Source organism: Zonotrichia leucophrys, chromosome 11 (assembly GCF_028769735.1).
Source record: "Zonotrichia leucophrys gambelii isolate GWCS_2022_RI chromosome 11, RI_Zleu_2.0, whole genome shotgun sequence".
Taxonomy (NCBI): Eukaryota; Metazoa; Chordata; class Aves; order Passeriformes; family Passerellidae; genus Zonotrichia; species Zonotrichia leucophrys.
In genome coordinates this window covers 346732-371500 of record NC_088181.1, presented here as the reverse complement: position 1 = coordinate 371500, position 24769 = coordinate 346732, and the positions used below count along the sequence as shown (strand labels likewise).

At 52.8% G+C, this 24769-nt stretch overlaps 1 protein-coding gene across 3 annotated transcripts in view; it reads left to right on the top strand.

Annotated features, from left to right (window-relative positions):
- The window catches only part of ZFHX3 (zinc finger homeobox 3), a 384977-nt gene extending 360638 nt beyond the window's left edge, over nt 1-24339 (top strand). For all 3 annotated transcript variants that reach the window (XM_064723577.1, XM_064723579.1, XM_064723578.1), the window contains 5 exons: nt 2803-2936; nt 3127-3327; nt 10443-10548; nt 11034-16472; nt 19097-24339. In XM_064723577.1, coding sequence (XP_064579647.1) covers nt 2803-2936; nt 3127-3327; nt 10443-10548; nt 11034-16472; nt 19097-20712 — 7496 coding nt within the window. In that variant the 3' untranslated portion in view covers nt 20713-24339. The remainder of the gene's footprint in view (nt 1-2802; nt 2937-3126; nt 3328-10442; nt 10549-11033; nt 16473-19096) is intronic.
- Nucleotides 24340-24769: the final 430 nt, after the last annotated feature.

The following is a 24769-nucleotide window of genomic DNA, read 5'->3' as shown; positions in this document are numbered from 1 at the left end:
ATTTAAAGAGTCAAAGCAATAACAGTACTATCTGATATGCAGATGTACATCATACTTTAAAGCCAATTCCTGTGTCTGCCCTGCGAGGCCTGGGCCTGGAAGCAAGATGCTGGCGCAGGTGGTGTCCCCGTGTGCTCACTGTCACTGAGCCCTTCCAGACCATGGCCTTCGGGATGTTCTGAGCTCAGGACATTCTGTCCTGGCCTCTCTGCGCACACAGAAGGTCCCAGGCTATGCTAAGAGTTCTGCAGGCAGACGCCAAGCCATGTCCTCATTTCTCCTGGTAGCAGGGAGTTCTTAATTCCTCTGATCATCTGTGATGTGGACTGAATGTGTCATTTTGTGCATTTGACTGTTTATCAACAACAAACTTCAGTCTCGGTGTTAAAATTCCCAGCTGAGCTGTCAGCTCAAAAACTAATACTTAAAATATCCTATGTGCAACAAATCAGTTATTCTTGGGTCTGGACAATCATCAATAATTGCAGTTTTGAAGGATTACGGTTATGGGGTTGGACTAAGTGATTTAATGAAATTGGACACTTAGGAGGTGGTACATTTTAATTACCTGTTACTAATTCTAAGCAGGCTGCTTCACAGTAGAAAGGAGAAAATACCCTGCTGTGACTCCCTAGGTTGGAGCTGGTGTTCAGCAGCCTGGGGTAGCTGCTGGTTGGGCTGAACTGAGTCACTGCATCCAGAAGCACTCCTGGTGAGCAGCTGGCAGTGCCCAGGGACGCAGTGTGACCAACGGGAGCTACAGTCGCCCCTGGACAGGTCTAAAGGGACCAAAGCCGTGGCTGTCCCTGCCACCCTGCCCAGTGCAGGTCTGGAGCAGGACTGCCATGGCTGTGCCACCCACCCTGGCAGGCCTGGGCTCCCCAGCTGCTCTTGCCAGCGCCCAGCAGCCTGGTGGGGCTGGCCTGTCAGCGTCCAGGCTCACACTGAGGGCTGGACACTGCAGCCGTGATCAGGCCCCTGACAAAGGCCACTCACATCACACAGGGCTCGGGCAGGGCATTTTAAGGCAGGGTGGTCCTTCACCCACCAGTGCTGGCTCTTGGTGGGTCTGTGCCCCCCGAACCACCAGGAGGGACTGTGTTTTTCAATGGAGGAGCAGCAGAGTGGTGCCGTGTTCCCAATGCTCCAAGCACATTTATTACTGGAAGCAGGGAAGGTCAGCTCTGGCCCTGCAGACATCTTAAACCCATTTCCAGTTCTGAGTCTGGGTTCAAGCAGCAGCCCATCGTTCTGTGAGGGCAGAGCAGGGTCTGTGATGGTGTCATCAGTCAGCACTGACACTGCAGGCTCCTTCCACCCCTGGTTTGGCTGTTTTTGTGGAGTTGGCAGCAAGCAGAGTGCTGGGTTGGTAGCCCAGGTGCAGCCAGCACTGTCCATGCACACGTGGAGGTGCTGCCCAGCCAGGCATGAAGCACCAGGCATGCAGCCAGCAGTGCTGTGGGGAACAAGGTCACTTCCAAGCCCATTCAGTATGGACAGGCCTACCAGGAGAAATTCAGCAGTCCCAGATCAAATCCTCTGATCCCTGCCTCCCTCTGGCAGTACCTCTACCTGTGCTTGTTTTCCCTCTCCCAGAACTTATTTTGCCTCTATTCAGCTGAATGCAGCGATGGGGACTGGCAGGGAAGGTAGTTGGGAATGTTTGGAAATACAGCTCGTGGCAGTGCACAGAAGGCTCTTTGGGAAGGAAGCAGTTTGCTGGGATCTGACTCTTGGTGGTAGCACCTGAAACAAGGAGCAGATACCAGCGGGTTCACAAGTTGAGTGGGAGAAAGGGGGAAGAGTGTGGGGGACTGGCCTGAGAACGCTACAGCGCCTTGTTAATCGGCAGCTGATCCATCATATTAAATATCCAGCTGTCAGATATTACCTTTCAAGTGAAAATGAATAACTCCCATTAAGGGCAAAATGGGTTTGAAGTCGATTCGAGACAGATTAAAGTACCGTTATGAATGTGTGTTCGGGGAGGAGGAGACGGGGGCTGTGTATAATATACTTGTCCTTACAGTTTTTAAATAATAGATGTCCCACAAATTTATGTACTGAAGGCAGCCAGGGTTCGGGGGAGGAGAAAGGTCAGGGATGTGCTTCTCCCAGTGCCACAACTCATGGAGTGTTTTGCTGTTGACTTTAGGGCTCATTTGCCTTCATCGGTTTGGTTGAACAAAACAGCCTTTTCTGGGATTATCACAGTGGGAGTGTTTGGGTCCCCTTGGCCGGGTCCTGCCAAAATTGGGATTTTGGCAGGACCATGTGCTAGGAAGCACCAGATATGCTCATTCCTCTGAAGGCATGGGCTGAGCCAGCCAGAGCCATCCCAGCAGCGCCACTGCTGCCATGGGTTGGGCTGGCAGCCACAACCACCAGCCCTCTCCAGAGCAAATGCATTCCAGGGTGTCCCTGTGTAGAATGTCCTGGGTCAGCCAGGGCTGAGAGTTCCACCTTGCCGAGCAAGTCCAGCTGCTCCTGGAGGTGACACGTGGGCCTTCACCGTCTGGCCAAGCATCTGTGTGCGCAGTGCAGCCTGCAGGTTGTAAGCATCCCCCAGAGACAGCTGAGATCTCTCTCTGCTTCTGGCCACCAGTGACACAGTTCCCGTGCTCTGGGAGATCAGCAAGAGGGAGCTGGTTGTGGCCTGGGGTGCACTGAGGACATAGGTCAGTCCTCAGAGTGATCCTCCCCCAAGTCCTTAGGGTGTGTGTCAAGCAGTAAATGGAAGCCCAGCCACCGTGCAGCCCAGGCTCTCTGGGGTGTGCTGATGGTCCTGGCTTTCTGTTGCAGCACCAGCCAGCCAGCCAGAGAAGGAGCTGACAGAGCCTCCAGCATCCTCCAAGCGGATTTCGTTCCCCAGCAGCTCTGAGTCACCTCTCTCCTTTAAGTGGTCAAAAACTTCAGAGGAGACCAAATCAGAGCAGGTAAGGTGGAAGAACCCATCTCTCTGTGCAGGTAATGTGTTTCCAGTGTGCCAAAAGCAAAGAGTAAAATGGGAGGAAGAGGATGAAAGGCAGTAACTGGTGGTAGAAGGCATCAAATTATTGAAGCCTGTCTGTAAGAGAGGAAAGTAGCACGTGGAAGAGCTGTGTGATTAATTTGTCTGCCCTGCAGATGTACCAGTGTCCGTACTGCAAGTACAGCAACACAGACGTGAACCGGCTGCGGGTGCACGCCATGACCCAGCACTCGGTGCAGCCCATGCTCCGCTGCCCCCTCTGCCAGGACATGCTCAACAACAAGATCCACCTGCAGCTGCACCTCACCCACCTGCACAGCGTGTCACCCGACTGCGTCGAGAAACTCATCATGACGGTAAGTGGCTGTGTGGGCAAGCATGGCTGCTGCCATCCCGGCATGCCATTGCCATCCAGCACACCACTGCCATCCGGCACTCACTCCCATCCCAGCCTGCCCATGCCATCCTGCATGCCCATTGCCATCCCAGCATGCCCACTGCCATCCCGGCACACCCACTGCCATCCCAGCACACCCACTGCCATCCCAGCCTGCCCACTGCCATCCCGGCACACCCACTGCCATCCCGGCACACCCACTGCCATCCCGGCATGCCCACTGCCATCCTGGCACACCCACTGCCATCCCGGCACACCCACTGCCATCCCGGCACACCCACTGCCATCCCGGCACACCCACTGCCATCCTGGCACGCCCACTGCCATCCCGGCATGCCCACTGCCATCCCAGCACACCCACTGCCATCCCGGCATGCCCACTGCCATCCCAGCACACCCACTGCCATCCCAGCCTGCCCACTGCCATCCCAGCACACCCACTGCCATCCTGGCACACCCACTGCCATCCCGGCACACCCACTGCCATCCTGGCATGCCCACTGCCATCCCAGCACACCCACTGCCATCCTGGCACACCCACTGCCATCCTGGCATACCCACTGCCATCCCGGCACGCCCACTGCCATCCTGGCATGCCCACTGCCATCCCAGCACACCCACTGCCATCCTGGCACACCCACTGCCATCCCAGCACACCCACTGCCATCCCAGCCTGCCCACTGCCATCCCGGCACGCCCACTGCCATCCCGGCATGCCCACTGCCATCCTGGCACACCCACTGCCATCCCAGCCTGCCCACTGCCATCCCGGCACGCCCACTGCCATCCTGGCACACCCACTGCCATCCCAGCACACCCACTGCCATCCTGGCACACCCACTGCCATCCCAGCACACCCACTGCCATCCTGGCACACCCACTGCCATCCCAGCCTGCCCACTGCCATCCCAGCCTGCCCACTGCCATCCTGGCATGCCCACTGCCATCCCGGCACACCCACTGCCATCCTGGCATGCCCACTGCCATCCCAGCACGCCCACTGCCATCCCGGCACGCCCACTGCCATCCTGGCATGCCCACTGCCATCCCAGCACACCCACTGCCATCCCAGCCTGCCCACTGCCATCCTGGCATGCCCACTGCCATCCCAGCACGCCCACTGCCATCCCGGCACACCCACTGCCATCCCAGCCTGCCCACTGCCATCCCAGCCTTCCCACTGCCATCCTGGCACACCCAGTGCCATCCCGGCATGCCCACCCCGTGCCACTGGCTCACAGAGCTGTCCCATCCACTGACCACGGCCTCTGTGACCTGTGTCCCCTTCACTGGTGCTGCTCAAGTGTGGAAATACCTTCTTAGGGTGCGAATGGCCCTTGTTCACCTCTTAGCTACATTGGTGGCAGCTGTTCTGGCTTTCTAAGAGCAGCAAGCAGAAGCCAAGCCCCTTCCCTAGGCCAGCAGGCGTAACCAGCTTGCTCAGGGCAGCTGCCATGCTGGTGTGAGGGGTTTGCTTTGAGCCACGCAGGGTGCCTGGGCAGGGTGTGGGGTCTGGAGCAGGACTGTTGGCTGGTCTGTCCTCAAGCACATCTGTGCCCTCCAGGATATGAGGGAATGGAGGAGCTCAGGCCGCTGCAGAGCAGGTCGGGCACAGTCCCTCAGGCGAGCCCTCTGCCGTGCTGGTTTGGGCCACAGGGCTGGCAGAGACTGGCCCAGCCACGGTGCTCGTCCTCATGCGTGTTCCTGGTTTCCCACCTTCCCTCCCTTTGGCACCTAGACACACCTGTGGGAGGGCTGCCTCTGCTCCTCCGGGTCTCACAGCGCGGGTGAAGCAGCTGGGTGTGTTTGTATGCTGTGCCAGTACTGTGAGGCACCGGTGTGGGTTGTGCAGAGCAGGCAGCAGGGAGGCCTGGCTGGGCTCGTTCTCCTGAGGATCCGTCTGGCTCTGGCGGGTGTGGGCAGCCCGTGGCGGGGCCGGGTCCCTCTCGAGCGGCGTCTGCTCCGTGCTGGAGGAGGCTGCAGTTAATAACACCTTATCAGACGCCGTGCAGGAACCTGCAGTGCCTAATATGTCTGTTGCCATGGCAACGCTCCTGCCTGCGCTCAGCATCTCCCGGCTGCCTGCTCGTGCTCCCTCCTTCCCATATCAGCGAGCAGCCGGGCTGGCTGTCCCACGGGACCCCCGGCCTCCCACTGGCCCCACGGCAGGGACAGGGCTGCCTGGGGAGCAGAGCGCTCGCCGTGCCCCACTGCCCCACAGGGACGGGGGCTCACGCTCTCCTCCCATCTCCTGCAGCTTGCCTTTCGTGGGGCTGCTGGGTGCAGGTAGCCAAGGTCTCTCTGTGGCATCGAGGCCTCTCTGGGCAGGGCCGGGTGCCATCGTGCCCACTGCAGCCCCTGCCTGCCTGCTGGACTCAGAGGGGCTGCAAGGAGGGTGAAGTGCAGTTCAGCCGTGCAGGTGATTACAGGACTGATGGGCTGGAGCTGGGAGAGACGATGGCTTCCCAAGAGCCTCTGGGAGTGGGAGCTCTCCCTCCTCCCACAGCCAGCCTTATCCTTCTGCACATTTCTGTCTCGTCATCTCTGCTGTCAGCTTTCTCTTCCTCAGTTTTGGGCATCTTCCCAGTGTTCCAGTGTTCCAGTCATCTTTCCATCTTTTTCTTTTCTCCCTTGCTCCAGGAATCATTCCTGCCCATCCCTACCATCTCACTTCCCCCTCCTGCTATCTTTACATTTTTACCCTCTTTCCCATTGTCTTTTCTTATTGCTCTCTCCCTTCTGCTGTCAGTCAATTTTTCTCTCTCCCTCCTTTTCGCCCCCTCCCTCTCCCCCCTTTCCCTCTCACTCTGTGTCTCATTCTCCATCTCGGATGAAGGTAATGAAAATAATCGGGCTTCATTAATTCTGAGCCCTGTGAGATGATAGCCATTTGGAGCCATGTTTGCCAATTAGATGGTCTAAATTAGAAGTGACCTTGGTATACTGCCATCACTTTGCCTCTCAGAGTCTAATGAAGCTTTTCACTCCAGCACCCTCTCTCTCTCTCTTTGTAATGGAAATTACCTCCTTTGTCTGGTGGGGAACCTTCCCTCCCGTCTGTAATTCCCCTGGTTTCATAGACATGGGGACGGTGATGTATCTCCTCAGACCTCTTCTAGAGGTTTTCTTTTCCGGAGCCACATGATTTCAGCATTTTGGGGTATATTCAGGGGAACCATGGCCTCGTTTGGTGTCCATGGACAGTCAGCGCAGGCAGTGTGGTGTGAGAGGAGCTGGCTGCTCACACCAGCCAGGAGGAGTTGTGTGCACATGTCGGCAGTGTGCAGGTGTTACACTGATGGCTGTTGGGCTCTGAGCCTCCAGCCCTGCACGCCAGCAGCTCTGCGGTTGGTTGTTAAAACCCAGTAGATGCAGTGGTGGTTGGAGCCGTGTGTGTCACTGCTGGAGGCTGTCACAGTGGGCAGTGGGCCCTTTGGCTGTTGTGCAGAGGGCTGGCAGGTTTGTAGGTGTCAGGGTGTGTGCGTGCTGGTGGGGCAGGGAGGCAGGAGACCTGACCCATCAGCGTCGGGTGCTCTGTACAGTCATTGCCAGGCCACCGTGTCCATGGGAATGGCCACCAAAGCGGGGTGCACCTGCCTCTCCACGCACCTCATCATCATAAGGACATTATGTCTGCTGAAGGGGTCCGAATTTCGCCCAAAACATGGGGTTCTTGGAAGCAGAGAGGCTTGTGCAGCAACTTCGCATCTTTTAAGGACTTTCTGGGTGGTAACAAGAGGAGAACTTAGAGGGACCTTAGCTGTCAGAGCTGCAGGGGATGGTGCTCAGGTTGGGCACAGGGGTGGATCTGGGGTGACTGAGACAGAGGTGCCGTGCTGCAGTGACCTTTGCTGGTGACTTGTGGGCCAGGAGATGGTAGCTGCAGCCACAGTGGGGATGGGTTTGGTGTTGGACAGAAAAGAACAGGCATGAGCAGGAGAAGGGAAGGGAGGAGACAAACCGCATTTGTTGAACTCACAGCTGAGGGCTGTGTTTCAGTATTGGCTCACACTGACTGATGTGTTGCCGTTGTGAAGCAGTGTTGGAGCCATTGAAACTGAGGAGGGGGAGGGGGTGCCAGGCTGAGGAGGGATGCCAGGATGACACACGTGCAGGTAGCTGCAGGTGAGAGGGAGGAGGAGAGCGTTTGACAGCCGCACGCGCTGACACGGGCTGTGCTGCAGGGAACACGCTCACAGAACAGGTGCTGCCACGAGATACATCTGCAGTACAAGATGCTGTGTCGCTGAGCACTGCTCCTGTCACACCTGCCACCAGCCGTGGGCCTCTGCACCTTCCTGCCCCATCGTGCTCCCACGCTGCGTTTGTACAAAAAGCAGCCCTCAGCGTGCCAGGTGAATTCTGCAGGTCCAAAGAAATGAGATGCCCTCAGATGCCTTTGCAGTGTGAAAGGACAAACCCCTCGAAAAAGGCAGTCTGGAATTCTGTGCCAGTGCAGAGTGATTTGGGATGTGCAGCTCATTTGTACTCGTATCTTTGCCACCTGCTCAGGGCTGGTCCGTGGGGATGAAAGGACGGAGGGTCCTGCCCTGGATCGTGGTGTAGGAGAGGGACAGGAGTCTGTCCCTGTCTGTCCTCTGGCTGGATGGAGCCAGAGGACTAGAGTGAGTCCAGCTGCTGAGCAGTGCCTTCTTTCCAGTGGTTTGATCCCCAAGGACAGCCCACAGCTGTACTGCTGCAGTTCCTGCATCCATACCCAGAATTTCTAGTTCTCTGCACTTTTTTCCAAGCTTTTTTTCCATTTGCCTTTGGGAATTTTGTGCCTGTAGCAATTTAATGTACCACAGTGTTTTTTTTTTTTTCCTTTCTTTTTTTTTTCTTTTTTCCTTTTTTTTTTCCTCCCCGTGGTGGAGGGAGGATGGAAAGAAGGGAAGGAATGGTGGCTGTGGAGATGCAGGTAGATAAAGGTAATTACTTAAACACATATAGGGCAGGACTTACAGGTTTGGAGCCCCAGATTAAGATGCAGAGGAGCATGTGAGGTTGATGATTATATTTCGGGGAGAGTTAATTGACGGAAGGTGAAGGCAGACAAAGAACCGCTGCTTACTGCCTTCTTGAATCCCAATCAGGAATTATGATTAAAGACGCGGCGAGACAACAGAGGCCTGATGAATTGGTGTCTTTTTTTTTTCTTTTTTGCCGTCATTCACACTTGATTGACTTCAACCTTTCAAGTGCAAAAGTCTCTCTTTTCCATTATTATTCATAGCCATCTGAGTTTTTCTAATTAAAGTGTATGAAAACAATTACTGATCCGTCGTACTGAGCGTGGTGGTGGGGACGGCTGCTGTACTGTAACGCCTATGAAAAGCCACAGCTCTATAATGATGTGCAGCTGAGGTGTTAGATAATTTTATTCTTTTTCTACTCTGTTGGGGTTTTTTTTAATTTCTCATGATTTATTTTTCATAATTCCTAAAGATCCTAGGAAAGCAGGCTCTTCCTGCTGCTAGAGCTGAGAGGGACGGTTTCTTCTTGCCTCCCCTTCTCGGCGTCCACGCTCGTCCCCCTCCTCCAAGCCCAGCTACTGGAAATTACTCTGTGACCTTTAACGTCTACCAACCAACCACCCACAGCCATCAGATGCCTCTGTGTAGAGTAGAAGGTGGAATGAGTTTGGTGCATTCAGCTCCCCTCCTGGGATATGTCAGCGGCCTTCTCTGCTGCTCCCTGGGACCTGGCACTCACTGCCATGCAGTGGCTGGCCCAGGAAAGGGAGGGAGCTCTGTGTCCCTCACAGCTCAGGTCGTGGCTCTGCAGCCACTTCTGTGCCACCATTTCATCCTGAGGTTTTCTGTGAGTCCAGCTTCACCACAGGTGTGTTCCTCTGTCCTGCAGCTCACTCAGAGCCTTGCGGTCCTTGGCTGTGCAGGGTACATGGCAGGCAGCGGCCACACACATTCTCTCCTGAAATCCAGGGTTCAGATGTCCTCTCCATATCCGGCAGAAGGATGGAGAGGCTTGTTTTGCCTTAGCCCTGAATGGGAGTGTTTAGTTGTGCCTCACCTTGCCAGCAGTGGGAGGCTGGGAGCAGGAGCACCTGGTGCAAGGGGAGCGCCCCTGGGTGTCAGCAAGGTGGGCAGCTGCACTGACCAGCACTGGAGGCCCTGTGCTGGAAAACACAGGGATGGTGACAGTGAGGCAGGTCTGTCTGTCCCTGTGCTGTGAGACAGCGTTCCAGCAGTGTGAGACATTGTCTCCAGACATTCAAAAGGACATTCATTGTCCTGCATCTGATGCCAGCCACATGCAGGCTGCTGGTGAGATGGTTTGTGACCAGGTGTATCCAAAGAAACAGTTTTTCAGAATAGGATGAGTGTGCACATTTGGCTTTTCCAAAGAGCCTCTCCAACTGAGCCATGCAGATTCTCTGGCTCTGTAGAAGCAGTGGTGTCCCAGCACTGCACTGGTTTTGATGGTACAGGATCTAGCACCAAATAATTTAAGAGGAGCAAAGGGAATGCATCAGTCAGAGCAAGGAAAGGGTTACCATGAGCTTTTTATTCCACAATTTGCTTTCTCTTTAGTCCTTTCTTATTCATCCTTTCCTTTGTCACCTCTCTCCTTATTTGTACTTTTCTTTCTCATGCCCCTCCTTTCCCTGCATCGATACACTTTGAAAACAGTGCTGCAATGCTCCCTGGTTCAAGATTACAGTGTACTTTACTAGGTATGATTTAATTAGGGGCCTTATTATGTTTTCAGCAGCTTAAGGTGGGCCTTTCAACTTATCTACCTAATTGGTTGCACAAGAAGTTTCACAGCCCATGACAAAACATTGTCAGTGATCAAAGTCTGAATTCCACATAAAGGAAAAATATTAATAATAAGATTATTCTTCAAGTGTGCACTGCTAATTATGTCCAGAATGTAACTGTAGAAACACTTTTGACTGATTTGAGCTTTGTCTAATAAATACGAAGTCTTCAGTGAGCTGGGAAAAATGACGCCTCTGACTTCACAGTACTGGTGTCTAGTTTTGCGACTGGAGATGTTTAAAATATTTTCTAATGTTTTTCCTCTCCCTGTGTCCTTTCCCCCCGTCTCTAGGTGACAACCCCGGAGGTGATGATGCCCAGCAGCATGTTCCTGCCAGCAGCTGCTCCAGAGAAGGACGGGAGCTCGGGCGCCGAGGAGCGGGAGGGGAAGCAGTCCGGTGAGTGCAGGGCAGTGAGATCCCACTGCTCCCCCAGCCCCATCACCTGCTCAGGGACCAGTTCCATTCCTGTTAATCCTCTCTTTGATAGGACCTAGACTCAAATACTATGTTCAGTTTGATGAGCCTTCTTTTTCAAAAATAGGCAGGACATCAAAAAGGAGCAGTGAAGACAGAGGTGGCTGAATGGCTTTTGCTTGAAAGGGAGAATTGAAGGTGATAAATGTACTAAGGGATGTGTGTGTGAATAATTTCCTGATATTCAAAGTGAGCAAGGAAGTAAATTGTGTAGGTTTATGCAATGGGCCATGATGAGGTTAATGGGCTGGTATTGAAACAAATGAATGAAGACAGAGGAGAAATGTTAGAAATACTTGTCGTGTTGGAGATCAAAAATCACAGAGTATTCAGGACTGAAAGGGGCTGTTGATCTACTGTGGTGTGCTGGTGTAATTTTGGGGTTTTCTCTAATTCTGTTTCCACAGAGATCTCTGAGGATGTGGGAAAGACCCTTTTGTCATCAGACAGTGCAGAGCACACCGGAGACCCCAAGCCCGCTCCAGCTGATGCGAGCGCTGCCCGGGAGGACTCTGGCTTCCTGTGCTGGAAGAAGGGCTGCAGCCAGGTGTTCAAGAGCTCAGCAGCCCTGCAGACACACTTCAACGACGTCCACGCCAAGCGGCCTCAGCTGCCGGTCTCTGACCGCCACGTCTACAAGTACCGCTGCAACCAGTGCAGCCTGGCCTTCAAAACCATCGAGAAGCTGCAGCTGCACTCCCAGTACCACGTCATCCGGGCAGCCACCATGTGCTGCCTCTGCCAGCGCAGCTTCCGCACCTTCCAGGCCCTGAAGAAGCACCTGGAAACCAGCCACCTGGAGCTGAGCGAGGCTGACATTCAGCAGCTGTACGGTGGTCTCTTGGTCAACGGGGACCTCCTCGCTATGGGTGACCCCTCACTTGCCGAGGACCACACGATAATAGTCGAGGAGGATAAGGAAGAAGAGAGCGACCTGGAAGATAAGCAGAGCCCAACAGGCAGCGATTCGGGGTCGGTGCAAGAGGACTCTGGCTCAGAACCAAAAAGGGCCTTACCCTTCAGGAAGGGCCCTAACTTCACTATGGAGAAATTTCTAGATCCATCTCGCCCATACAAGTGCACAGTCTGCAAGGAGTCCTTCACGCAGAAGAACATTCTCCTGGTACATTACAATTCCGTTTCTCATCTGCATAAACTGAAACGAGCCCTCCAAGAGTCTGCTACTGGGCAGCCCGAGCCTACCAGCAGCCCAGACAACAAACCTTTCAAGTGTAACACCTGCAACGTGGCCTACAGCCAGAGCTCGACGCTGGAGATCCACATGAGGTCTGTCCTGCACCAGACCAAGGCTCGCGCGGCCAAGCTGGAGGCGGCCAGCGGCAGCAGCAACGGAGCTGGCAACAGCAGCAGCAGCAGCAGCAGCCTCTCCCTGGGCTCGTCCACACCAAGCCCTGTGAGTGCCAGCAACAGCAATGCCTTTGCAGCCACCAGCACGAGCACTTCAGGCACCGCTCCCATCCCCAGCCTACTCAGCCAGGTCTCCAGTGACAGTGTGGGAATTCCTCCCTTGGGTAACGCCGTAAGCACTAACATCTCCTCCCCTGCCGAGCCCAAGGAGGTGAACCGCAAGAAGCTGGCAGACATGATTGCATCTAGGCAGCAGCAGCAACAGCAGCAGCAGCAGCAGCAGCAACAAGCTCAAACCTTGGCACAGGCACAGGTCCAGGCCCACCTGCAGCAGGAGCTGCAGCAGCAAGCTGCTCTCCTGCAGTCCCAGCTCTTCAACCCAGCACTTTTGCCGCACTTTCCAATGACCACCGAGACCCTTCTGCAGCTGCAGCAGCAGCAGCATCTTCTGTTTCCATTCTACATCCCCAGTGCTGAGTTCCAGCTCAATCCAGAAGTCAGCTTGCCTGTCACCAGTGGTGCACTGACATTGACTGGGACGGGTCCAAGCTTGCTGGAGGACCTGAAGGCACAAGTTCAGCTCCCTCAGCAGAGCCATCCACAGCTCTTGCAGCAGCAGCAAGGTCAACTGTCCTTGTCACAACCCCACTCCGTCCTACTACAGCAGAGCCAGCACCCAGAGAAGAAGAATAAATCTATAGTGAAGGAGAAAGATAAAGAAACCCCACGGGAAAGGGAAAGCGCAGAGAGGGGAGACAATAACGTAACACTGAAGGAGTCTCTTCCTGATAACTTAAAGCCCAAAGAGAAGAAGGACTTTGTGCCAGGCAGCAGTTCAGAGCCCTCCATACTGCCTCCAAGGATTGCTTCCGACGCCAGGGGCAACGCCACCAAAGCCTTGCTGGAAAACTTTGGCTTTGAGCTCGTCATTCAGTACAACGAGAACAAGCAAAAGGGGCAGAAGAAAAACGGGAAGACAGAGCAAGGTGAGAACTTGGAAAAGCTGGAGTGCGATACATGTGGCAAATTCTTCTCAAACATCCTCATCCTGAAGAGCCACCAAGAGCACGTTCACCAGCATTACTTTCCCTTTAAGCAGCTGGAGAGGTTTGCCAAGCAGTACAGAGAACACTACGACAAGCTGTACCCGCTGCGGCCGCAGACCCCGGAGCCGCCCCCGCCGCCGCCGCCGCCCCCTCCGCTGCCCCCCGCCCCGCCTCAGCCCGCTGCTGCCCCGGCCATCCCCACCTCGGCGCCCCCCATCACCTCTCCCACCATCGCCCCGGCCCAGCCCTCGGTGCCGCTCACCCAGCTCTCCATGCCCATGGAGCTCCCCATCTTCTCGCCGCTCATGATGCAAACCATGCCCCTGCAGACGCTGCCCGCGCAGCTGCCGCCTCAGCTGGGCCCCGTGGACCCCCTGCCCGCCGACCTGGCCCAGCTGTACCAGCATCAGCTCAACCCCAGCCTTCTCCAGCAGCAGCAGAACAAGAGGCCGCGCACACGGATCACCGATGACCAGCTCAGAGTCCTTCGGCAGTATTTTGACATTAACAATTCCCCAAGTGAGGAGCAGATCAAAGAGATGGCAGACAAATCTGGATTGCCCCAGAAGGTGATCAAGCACTGGTTCAGAAACACCCTGTTCAAGGAGCGCCAACGCAACAAGGACTCCCCGTACAACTTCAGCAACCCTCCCATTACCAGTCTGGAAGAGCTGAAGATCGACTCGCGGCCTCCTTCTCCAGAGCCCCAAAAGCAGGAGTACTGGGGAAGCAAGCGGTCCTCTCGGACACGTTTTACTGACTACCAGCTCAGAGTCCTGCAAGACTTCTTTGATGCCAATGCTTACCCAAAGGATGATGAATTTGAGCAGCTTTCTAACTTGCTGAACCTCCCAACACGTGTTATAGTGGTGTGGTTTCAGAATGCCCGTCAGAAAGCTCGGAAAAACTATGAGAATCAGGGAGAAGGCAAAGACGGGGAGCGACGGGAGCTCACAAATGACAGGTACATTAGAACAAGCAACTTGAACTACCAGTGCAAAAAGTGCAGTCTGGTCTTTCAGCGTATTTTTGATCTCATTAAACACCAGAAAAAGCTTTGTTACAAAGATGAGGATGAGGATGGACAGGACGATAGCCAGAACGAAGACTCTATGGATGCAATAGAGCTCTTGACTCCAACCAGTTCCTCCTGCAGCACCCCGATGCCCTCACAAGCGTACAGCACACCTACATCTTCAGCCAATGCGACCTCCTCAGCTCTTCTGCAGCTCACGGCAGAGGCAGACGATTCCTCCACCTTTAGTTCTAAAGCAGAAGCTACAGATGAGAAACCAAAGCAGTCTGAACCTCCAAGTACACAGCAAAACCAAACCCAAGAGAAGCAAGTGCAACCAAAGCAAGAGCCTCAGCAGCAACAGGACCAAGGAGAACAAAAGACAAGTTCAGCACACCAAAAGATTTCACAGTTATCCTCCCCCTCTTCACTGCAACAGCCACCTCCTCCTCAGCCCCCTCAGTGCTCCTTGTCACAGTCAAGTCCAAGTCCATCTCAGCTCTCACACCTCTCCCTCAAACCCATTCACACATCCACCCCTCAGCAGCTGGCAAACCTACCTCCTCAGCTAATCCCATACCAGTGTGATCAGTGTAAACTGGCATTTCCTTCCTTTGAGCATTGGCAAGAGCATCAGCAGCTGCATTTCCTGAGTGCACAGAACCAGTTTATCCACCCCCCCTTCCTGGACAGAACACTGGATATGCCATTCATGCTTTTTGATCCCAGTAACCCACTACTGGCAAGCCAGCTGCTGTCCGGAACATTACCACAGATTCCAGCAAGCTCAGCCACCTCACCGTCGACTCCAACATCCACCATGAACACGCTGAAGAGAAAGCTGGAGGAAAAGGCCAGTGCAAGCCCTGGAGAGAATGACAGTGGGACTGGGGGAGAAGAGCCCCAAAGGGATAAGCGTCTAAGGACAACCATTACCCCTGAGCAGCTGGAAATCCTGTACCAGAAGTACTTGCTGGACTCCAACCCCACACGGAAGATGCTGGATCACATTGCACACGAAGTGGGCTTGAAGAAGCGCGTGGTACAGGTTTGGTTCCAGAACACCCGTGCACGGGAGAGGAAGGGGCAGTTCAGGGCTGTGGGGCCTGCCCAGGCCCATCGACGGTGTCCCTTCTGCCGAGCCCTCTTCAAAGCAAAGACAGCTCTGGAAGCTCACATCCGCTCCCGCCACTGGCACGAGGCCAAGCGAGCCGGGTACAACCTGACGCTGTCTGCCATGCTCCTGGACTGCGACGGGGGGCTCCAGATGAAGGGAGACATCTTTGATGGAGCCGGCTTCTCCCACATGCCACCGACCAGCAGCGACGGACAGAGCGTTCCCCTCTCCCCGGTGAACAAGAGTATGGAACTGTCACCCAGAACCCTGCTGAGTCCATCTTCCATTAAGGTGGAAGGGGTTGAAGACTTTGAGAGTCCCTCCATGTCCTCAGTCAATCTGAACTTTGACCAGACAAAGCTGGACAACGACGACTGCTCTTCCGTCAACACTGCAATCACAGACACGACCACAGGAGACGAAGGGAACGCAGACAACGACAGCGCAACAGGGATTGCAACCGAAACCAAATCCACATCGGGGCCCGGCGAAGGTCTGACTAAAGCAGCCATGATCGCAATGTCCGAATATGAAGATCGTCTGTCTTCTGGCCTGGTCAGCCCAGCTCCCAGCTTCTACAGCAAAGAGTACGACAACGAAGGTACCGTGGACTACAGCGAAACCTCCAGCCTTGCAGACCCCTGCTCGCCCAGCCCCGGCGCCAGCGGCTCCGCCAGCAAGTCTGGCGAAAGCGGGGACCGGCCCGGGCAGAAACGCTTTCGCACTCAGATGACCAATCTCCAGCTCAAGGTTCTTAAGTCATGCTTCAATGACTACAGGACACCGACCATGCTGGAGTGTGAGGTCCTGGGCAATGACATTGGACTGCCAAAGAGAGTTGTTCAGGTCTGGTTCCAGAATGCGAGGGCGAAAGAGAAGAAGTCAAAGCTCAGCATGGCCAAGCATTTTGGTATAAACCAAACAAGTTACGAGGGACCCAAAACAGAGTGCACTTTGTGTGGCATCAAGTACAGCGCTCGGCTGTCTGTACGTGACCATATCTTCTCTCAACAGCATATCTCCAAAGTTAAAGAAACCATTGGAAGTCAGTTGGATAAGGAAAAGGAGTATTTTGACCCGGCCACTGTACGTCAGTTGATGGCTCAGCAGGAGCTGGACCGAATCAAAAAGGCCAACGAGGTTCTTGGTCTGGCAGCTCAACAGCAAGGCATGTTTGACAACACGCCCCTGCAAGCTCTGAACCTTCCTGCTGCGTACCCTGCGCTACAGGGCATCCCTCCAGTCCTGCTCCCAGGCCTCAACAGCCCGTCCTTACCTGGCTTCACTCCATCCAACACAGGTGGGTACGGGTGCTGCCCTGCCTAGGCACACCTGCACTTGGCACACACCTAGCACAAGGAGTTGTTCCCTCAGGAACGACTGATAACAGGATTCCTGGCCTGCTAGTTCAGCATGTTGACTTCACAGCAAAAAAGCAGTAGGTATTTTATCTAATTCCTGAACTGAGGGATAGCAAAGTCTGAACTAGAGCAACATCTAGACATGATGCATATCCCTGTGTAGAAATCCTGTAGCTCCTTTAAGGAAGTGGAATATAGAAGATTTATCCAATGTAACAGAATTACTAATGTGCTGAATACACTATTCATTATTCCTTTTGACATTCAGTTTATGTGGTGCCATCCCAAGCATCCAAAAATCCAAACTGTTTGTAGGGAAAGGTGTGGTGTGTGTGGTAGTACTGGTGACAGATGCCCAGCGCATCTTTATGTGTCCCTGAGGTGAACTCTGGGACAGATCCCAGTGCAGCTGAGGGTCAGTTTTGAGTAATGGCTGGGTATGACCTGAAAGCACGTCCTCAACAAAAGATGGTGTAGTTGTGGGACAAATCTAGTTTGTATTTTAATAAGATTTTTCTTAACAATGCTACATAAAAATGAAATTTGTCATAATTATTTGGGTGGTCTAATCTCATTCTCTTTTGAGAATGCTCCTTTCCTTTGTACCTCGTGTATAGGTGGAAATTCTAAGCAAACACTAGCAGTGGAAAATGCAGCTCAATGACCAGCAGTGACCTAAAAATGTGATCCAAAGGCCTTGTTTCATTACGTGTCTGAAGGGCCCCTGCACATGCGAGTGGTTTTCCATGTCACCCTTCTCACCACAGATCTTGTTTCAGAGCACTCGGCCAGAAGCATCTCTTTGGCAAATCATATCATCACCCTGTCACAGGTTGCTCTGCTGCACTGTTTGCTTAGTGCCCCAAGTTTGTAACAAAAACTAAAATTACTTTTTTTGCACTTCAGTCCATATTGTTGCTTTTATTTTTCTCCAAAGCCCAGGATGTGTCCTGGGGAGACGGGGCTGCATCTGATGAATCTTAAATGCTGTCGGTGACTGCCTAGACAGGACTGAACTGTTTAGAAAGTCAAACAGTCTGTTTGTGGCCTTTAGATAAAGCTCCAAAGGTCAGGCCACGGCAGCTCCGGGCCTGTCAGAGCAGATAAGGCCATGCATCCAGGAACACTGAATTACCTCCTGCTTCTTCACTTGAACCTCTCAGGGATGTTCAGCTGGGACACATCCATTTCAGTGGTGTCCACATATAGCATGCCCTTATCCGAGCTCTCCAGGGCCACTGCGTGGAGCCTCATTCCGTCCCTGTCCTGTCGTCACACATCACTCTTGTCCCAGCACCCCACCAGGAGCAGGCTCAGGTTCCAGAAGGGATTGGGTCAGCCGTGGCTGAACCCTGCCAGCTGCAGCCACCCTCCTTGCAGCCCTCCTGCTGCCCCTTGGCAGCACAGCCTAAAATAAAAGCCACCATGCCTCCACGGCTGGTCGCGGGCACCGCCACTGCTCCTGCCCAGGCTGCAGTGCTGGGACTCAGGTTTGTTACAGACTGCTTGGGTTTTACAGCAGGATCTGCTCAGGAGCTGGGGAATGTACAGGGCTGTGCCAGCAGGGTATTGGAGCTTTATTTTGGGTTTTTTCCCCACATGGCATCACGGGAGTTGCCAAGCAAAACGTTCCTCTTCAGGAGCATATTTGCCAGCTGCAGCAGCCATGACTGATGGAGGTGACTCCAGAGCCACACTCCTCTCGCTCCCAGCCTCTGAGAGAGCAGAAATTGGCATCAGGGACAGGGTTGTTAGTGGCTATTCCTCCTGTCGGGAAGAAGGACAGGCTTCACATTCCACCATTAATCTATCTCCTTAATGAGGAAGCATCACTGCACTTTTAATTCCACTCAAAACACAATGCTTATGCCCAGAGGAGATGTCTGAACACCACATAAACTCTGGAATTGCTCATAAGCTGAGCATCCAGAGCCCCTGGCATTAGAGGGAAGGATGGATGGACAGGAGGGAGGGAGGAAGGGAAGGAAGGAAGGAAGGGAAGGAAGAAAAGAGTTGCTTCAAAGGTTTGTGGATTCATGAACATCAGCTTAATAAGGACAAAATCAATTAAGTTTAGGCCGTTCAGTCTCCAGTTGCCATGACTGGGGCTTCCCAATCTGTAAGATTTCTACAAGATGAGCAGTGTTGAGCATTCTCTCCCTTTGGTGTAGCACCATGCTCCTGCTGGAGTCCTTTGGCCCAAGGACCCGTTAGAGCAGATGCTGACACGAGTGTTAATCATTTGGGAATTTCAGAGGAGTCAGGAAAACAGCTGTGCTGGGCACCCTGGGTGCTGGTGGGTGTCGCCATCACACAGTCAGTGCCCCCGGGCAGTGGGGGCTGAGGGGGCATGTCCCCTCCCTGCGGGGCCTGTGGGTGGGACAGGGGCCGTGGGCTCTCTGACCTGTGCTGCTGCAGCAACGCATCAGCTCAGGCTGGTGGCTGCCCTCATACAGGGGAGGTGGAGGCTCCAGTTGTGGGGTGGACTGGGGTCACCCTCCTCAGGGTTTTTGCCGTCCCAGCACAAAGTGACTTTTCACCTCTCTCTTTCTTCCCCTCGCAGCTTTAACTTCTCCCAAACCCAACCTGATGGGCCTGCCCAGCACAAGCGTCCCTTCACCCGGCCTCCCCACCTCTGGATTACCAAATAAGCAGCCCCCGGCCGCGCTGAGCTCGCCCACCCCAGCGCAGGGCACGGCGGCCGTGGCGCCGCAGCAGCCGCCAGCCACGACCCCGCAGCCGCCGCCGCCGCAGCAGCAGCAGCAGCAGCAGCAGCCGGCCCCCGCGCAGCGCAAGGACAAGGAGAGCGAGAAGGCAAAAGAGAAGGAGAAGGCACCCAAGGGGAAGGGGGACACCCTGCCGGGGCCCAAGAAGGAGAAGGGGGAGGCGCCGGCAGGCACCCTGGCGGCCCCGCTGCCCACCATGGAGTACGCGGTGGAGCCCGCCCAGCTCCAGGCGCTGCAGGCCGCCCTCAATTCGGACCCCACCACCTTGCTGACCAGCCAGTTCCTTCCTTACTTCGTCCCCGGCTTTTCCCCCTACTACGCCCCACAGATCCCTGGCGCCCTGCAGAGCGGGTACCTGCAGCCCATGTATGGGATGGAGGGGCTGTTCCCCTACAGCCCTGCACTGTCACAGGCGCTGCTGGGGCTGTCTCCTGGCTCACTGCTGCAGCAGTACCAGCAATACCAGCAGAGTCTGCAGGAGGCATTGCAGCAGCAGCAGCGACAGCAGCAGCAACAGCAACAGCAGCAGCAGCAGCAGCAGCAGCAGCAGCAGCAGCAGAAACCGCAGCAGCCCAAAGGAAGCCAAACCCCCGTCCCCACGGGGGCTGCCACCCCGGACAAAGACCCTGCCAAAGAACCCCCCAAGCAAGAAGAGCAGAAGAACGCACCCCGCGAGGTGTCCCCCCTCCTGCCCAAACCCCAAGAAGAGCCCGAAGCGGAAGGCAAGGGCGCGGACTCGCTCTGCGACCCTTTCATTGTCCCAAAGGTGCAGTACAAGCTGGTCTGCCGCAAGTGCCAGGCGTGCTTCGGCGACCAGGAGGCGGCCAGCGACCACCTGAAGTCCCTCTGCTTCTTCGGCCAGTCTGTGGCGAACCTGCATGAGATGGTGCTTCACGTGCCCACGGGCAGCGGCCAGGGCAGCGGCTCGTACCAGTGCGTGGCGTGCGAGAGCACGGTGTGTGGGGACGAAGCCCTCAGTCAGCATCTCGAGTCAGCCCCGCACAAACATCGAACAATCACAAGAGCAGCAAGAAACGCCAAAGAGCACCCCAGTCTATTACCTCACTCTGCCTGCCCCCCCGACCCCAGCACCGCATCTACCTCGCAGTCGGCCGCTCACTCAAACGACAGCCCCCCGCCCCCCCGGCCCCCCCCGGCTTCCCCCCACGCCTCCAGAAAGCCCTGGCCCCCGGCCGCCCCCCGCGCCCCGCCAGGGCCGCCAACAACGCCGCCCTTCCCTCCTCTCTCCTCATCTTCAACGGTTACCTCAAGTTCATGCAGCACCTCAGGGGTTCAGCCCTCGATGCCAACAGACGACTATTCGGAGGAGTCTGACACGGATCTTAGCCAAAAGTCAGATGGACCGGCGAGCCCGGCGGAGGGGCCCCAGGACCCCGGCTGCCCTAAGGACAGTGGTCTAGCTAGCATAGGAATGGACACCTTCAGATTGTAAGCTTTGAAGATGAACAATGAAAATGAATTTAAATAAAAAAAAAAAGTTAATAACAAACCAATTTCAAAAATAGACTAACTGCAATTCCAAAGCTTCTAACCAAAAAAAAAAAAAAAGAAAAAAGAAAAAAAGAAAAAGCGTGGGTTGTTTTCCCATATAACGATGCCGGTGGGTTTTACATTTCTTTTTTCCTTTCCTTTTAATAAAATAAAACTTTAAAAAAGAAAAAAAAATCTGTTACATTTGTCCTCTGGAAGGTACTGTTGGTCTGGGAGACGAAGGCCGTGCTGCCTCCTGGCGCCTGCGGAGCTCGCACCCCTGTACATTGCCCCGTCTGATCCCCCGTCGATAGCACAGCAGAGCCCGGCAGCGCTGTATGGGAAAGCAGCCCACCTGGAGACAGTTTTAAATTTCTTGCTATCTTAGCATTCAGATACCAATGGCTTGCTAAAAGAAAAAAGAAATGTAATGTCTTTTTATTCTCAGGTCAATCGCTCACACTTTGTTCTGTTTTCAGAATCATTGTTTTATATATATATATATATATATACATATATATATAATTTCTTTCGTTTGTTTTGGGGGTTTTGTTTTGGTTTGGTTTTGTTCCAGAAAAGGATTTTTTTTGTTGTTGTTGTTTTTTGAGGGGTTTTTTTTTGGGGGGGGGTGGTTTGTTAATTTAAAATGGGCAGAAAGTATTCAAGAGAAAAACAATGTGAACTGCTTTAGCTTTTCGGGGATTCTAAGGGTAGCTTTTTCTGCTGAAGCCAATTCCAAGGGGAAAAGTTAAGCACTCCCACTTTTCAGAAAAAAAAAAAAAAACCCACACAAAGAGTGTTGAGGACTTGGAGCTTAAAAAAATAAGTTTTAAAACAACTGACTTTCTGTATTTATGATAGATATGACCATTTTTGGTGTTGAGTAGATTGTTGCATTGGAAATGAACTGAAGCAGTATGGTAGATTTAAAAGAAAAAACCCTTTTGTGTACATTTAGCTTTTGTATGGTCCAGCTGACGGCTTCTCATTTGATGTTGTCTTGTTCATTCCTAGACAGATAGATTGCGATCCATCGACTCGCCTGAGCTTTTTTCCCCTTTGTACCTTTATCCCCGTCCCCCATCCTGTAATCTTCCACTTATGGTCGCTACCTTCATTTCTTAGAGGGTGGTTGCATAATTATTTTATAAAAACTAAAGAAAGAAGTTCAAAGGGTTTTGGGGGGTCAGTAGGATCCCTTGCAGAATATTTTTTGTTGGGGGTTTGAAACTTTTTAAGGCATATACATGCGATTTACCTATGTCTGTTACCCTTGTGCACTTATTTTATTCTTATTTTCCGTTTCTCTTTTTTTCTTCTCTTTTTCTTCCCCTATTCCTTTACTCATTTTGTAAATGCTTCAAAGACTCTGTTCCTGACCTCTGAGCATCGGTTCTGTTTGTGTAATTAGGCTGCACTCTGTTCCTTCTTTTGAAAGAAAAAAAAAGGTTTTGTTACATTTTTTTTCTCTAAAGAAAATTCATGCTTTAAATAAAATCCAAAGACATACCCTTCACCACTGGTGCAGAATGAGCAAAAAGGATTCTTTTTACTTGAGAATTTGTTTCTGATTTAAACAAACAAGTCTAAGTTTAAATAAAGAATAAAAAAACGTACCGAGGTTGTTATCTGTGCTTCTTCTGCAAGCAGAGAGACAACTCTTAGTGAGCACCCAGTGCACCCCAGGCAGGTTTCTCTTTCCAAGATCTCTCAGTGGCAGCACCGGGTGCCAGGCTCAGGGAGGCCCGGAGCCCCCCGGCCCCCCCAGCCCGCACGCACCTCAAGTGGCCCAGACTTTGAAAGGAAAACTTTATGCTGCTAAAATGTAGATTTTTGGAGACGTAGATACTTTGCTGTTCCCTTCCATAACCAAATGCCAACAGAAACAACCTCTTTCCGCCATGTTTCCTCTGCCCGAAAGCACGAGAGCCTTCTGCCCACCATCATCATCCTCCTCCTGCTTCAAAAGGGAACTTGGAAGACTGTGAACGCAGGTTCCTCGCGCCGCCTCGGCTGCTCCTCCCGCGCCGAAGCCGCTCGCCGCCCCCCTGACAGACTGGAGCGTCTGAGCGCGGCTTCGGTTTCTAGCGGGACACTTATATTTTTATGGAGTTTTGGTTTTAGTTTGACGAAAGACTAGATCCTGAACTGTTGTACATATTTCTGACTAGGCTAATGCACAGTGCAAATTCCTTTTTTAATTGTTTTTTAAGTAGTTGATACTAAAGCGCGAACCACCGGATGTTCCTCCCGGGACCCAGCTGTAGCATAAGGTGTCAAAAACAGAACCACGTACCCATGGAGCGTTTGCTGTTTTAACAAACTGTTTTCTTTAACAGAAGTTCTTGTATTTCTCCCTGTGTTTGAGATGAACATTTTTTAAATTCTAAAGTTGTACAGTTTTTTTTTTCCATTATTTTATCTTGTTTGTAATTCTATGAAATATATATATATATATATATTTTTTGCCATTTAACTGTTGTATGTTACTCTGTCTGTATCATATAGAAATTTTTTTGTTTTGTTTTGTTTTGGATTCTCTCTGTGATGCCAGTTCCCAGTTTAACACAAGCTTTATCTGTCCAATTCTGCAAGGTCTCTTTTGGAAATCCTTTTCTTATGTCTTGTTTTGTTTCGGTTTTTTAATTATATTGCTTGGTCATAGTGCAATTTCTCTCTCCTCCTTCCCCCTCCTCCTTCCCACCCACCAAAAGGTTTTATAAATTCATTTCCTTGTATTTTTTCTAAATGTTTCTAGAGACTCTTTCCGTGCGAGGTTGCCGCCTCCTCCTCCTCCTGCAGCGCGGGGACCGCACGCCAGCCTCGCGCGGCCTTTGCAGCGACGCCAGGGCCGGGCGCGAGGAAAACACTTCAGACTTAGCATTAAGCGGGTTTCTGTTTTATTTTTAATAAAAAGCTTTTTTAAGTGGTGAAGATGGCCAAAGTTTCATACAATTGAGAATAAAGAGAAGCATCAGGGGTGTGTGGGGCCACCTGGGGCTGGTGGGGGACAAGGTGGGTGGACACAGCCAGCACACTCACCAAAATATATTTTGCTTTAAAAAAAAAAAAATAAAAGCTTTTAAATAGAAGGAGAAGTTGGGTTGGTTGGTCGGTTGGTTGGTCGGTCAGTCGGTCGGTCGCTTGATTGTTGGTTGGTCGGTTGGTTGGCGCTGATACTGCCCACTGTGAAACAAAACTTTGACTATTTTTTTGTTTTTATTTGGGGGGGGCGAGTTTCGGTAGAACAGAAAGCATAAATGAGGTGAAGAGGGTTATGAACAGCCTTTGCAATGTACAAAAACTAGAGCAAGTGAAACCAAAAATGATGTTCTTGGTGTTTTTCTATACTGTAGTCTTGTTAGCTTTTTTGTTACTGTAACAATGCTGATCTCGAACTGTACCAAAATACATGAGACTGACAGAAACAAACCACATGGAACTTTCAAAACTTTAAAAAACTTGTCACAAAAGACTTTGTTGTCATAGTTGAGTTGACTGTAGATGGTAATTGAATATACTCCTTTGGAACTATTTCATCACGTATGTTTCCTGCTCATTGTGATACATTAAAAAAAAATGAGCAAAAGCTCTAGTGTCACTGTCCCGCGTGTGCGGTGCCGGGTCCGTGTCGGGTGGGTGCGTGCCACGTGGCACGGCGTGGCGGGGCTCGGCAGGGCACACCTGTCGCAGGTGGGCGCTGCCGCAGAGCCCGTGCCCGCACACGTGTCCTCGGCCCTGTCCCTCCCTCCAGGGCCGCCTGCCTGCGCTGCTGCTCGGGGTTCCCCTGCCAGTGGAAGCAAGGAGCCAAGCAGCGCCGTCTGTACTGCAGCTTTGGGATGCTCTGTGTGTGAAAAGGACATTAAAAGTGCATTTAATTTTATTAAATGACTGCAAAAGGATTCTGGGCATGGTTCTGTAGTGAACGGTTCAAGGGAAAGTGCAATGCCTTGATGGTCCATCCTGAAACCTCCGAACTAAAAAATTCGCATCTGTTTCTGCTGATAAATTGAAAGAAG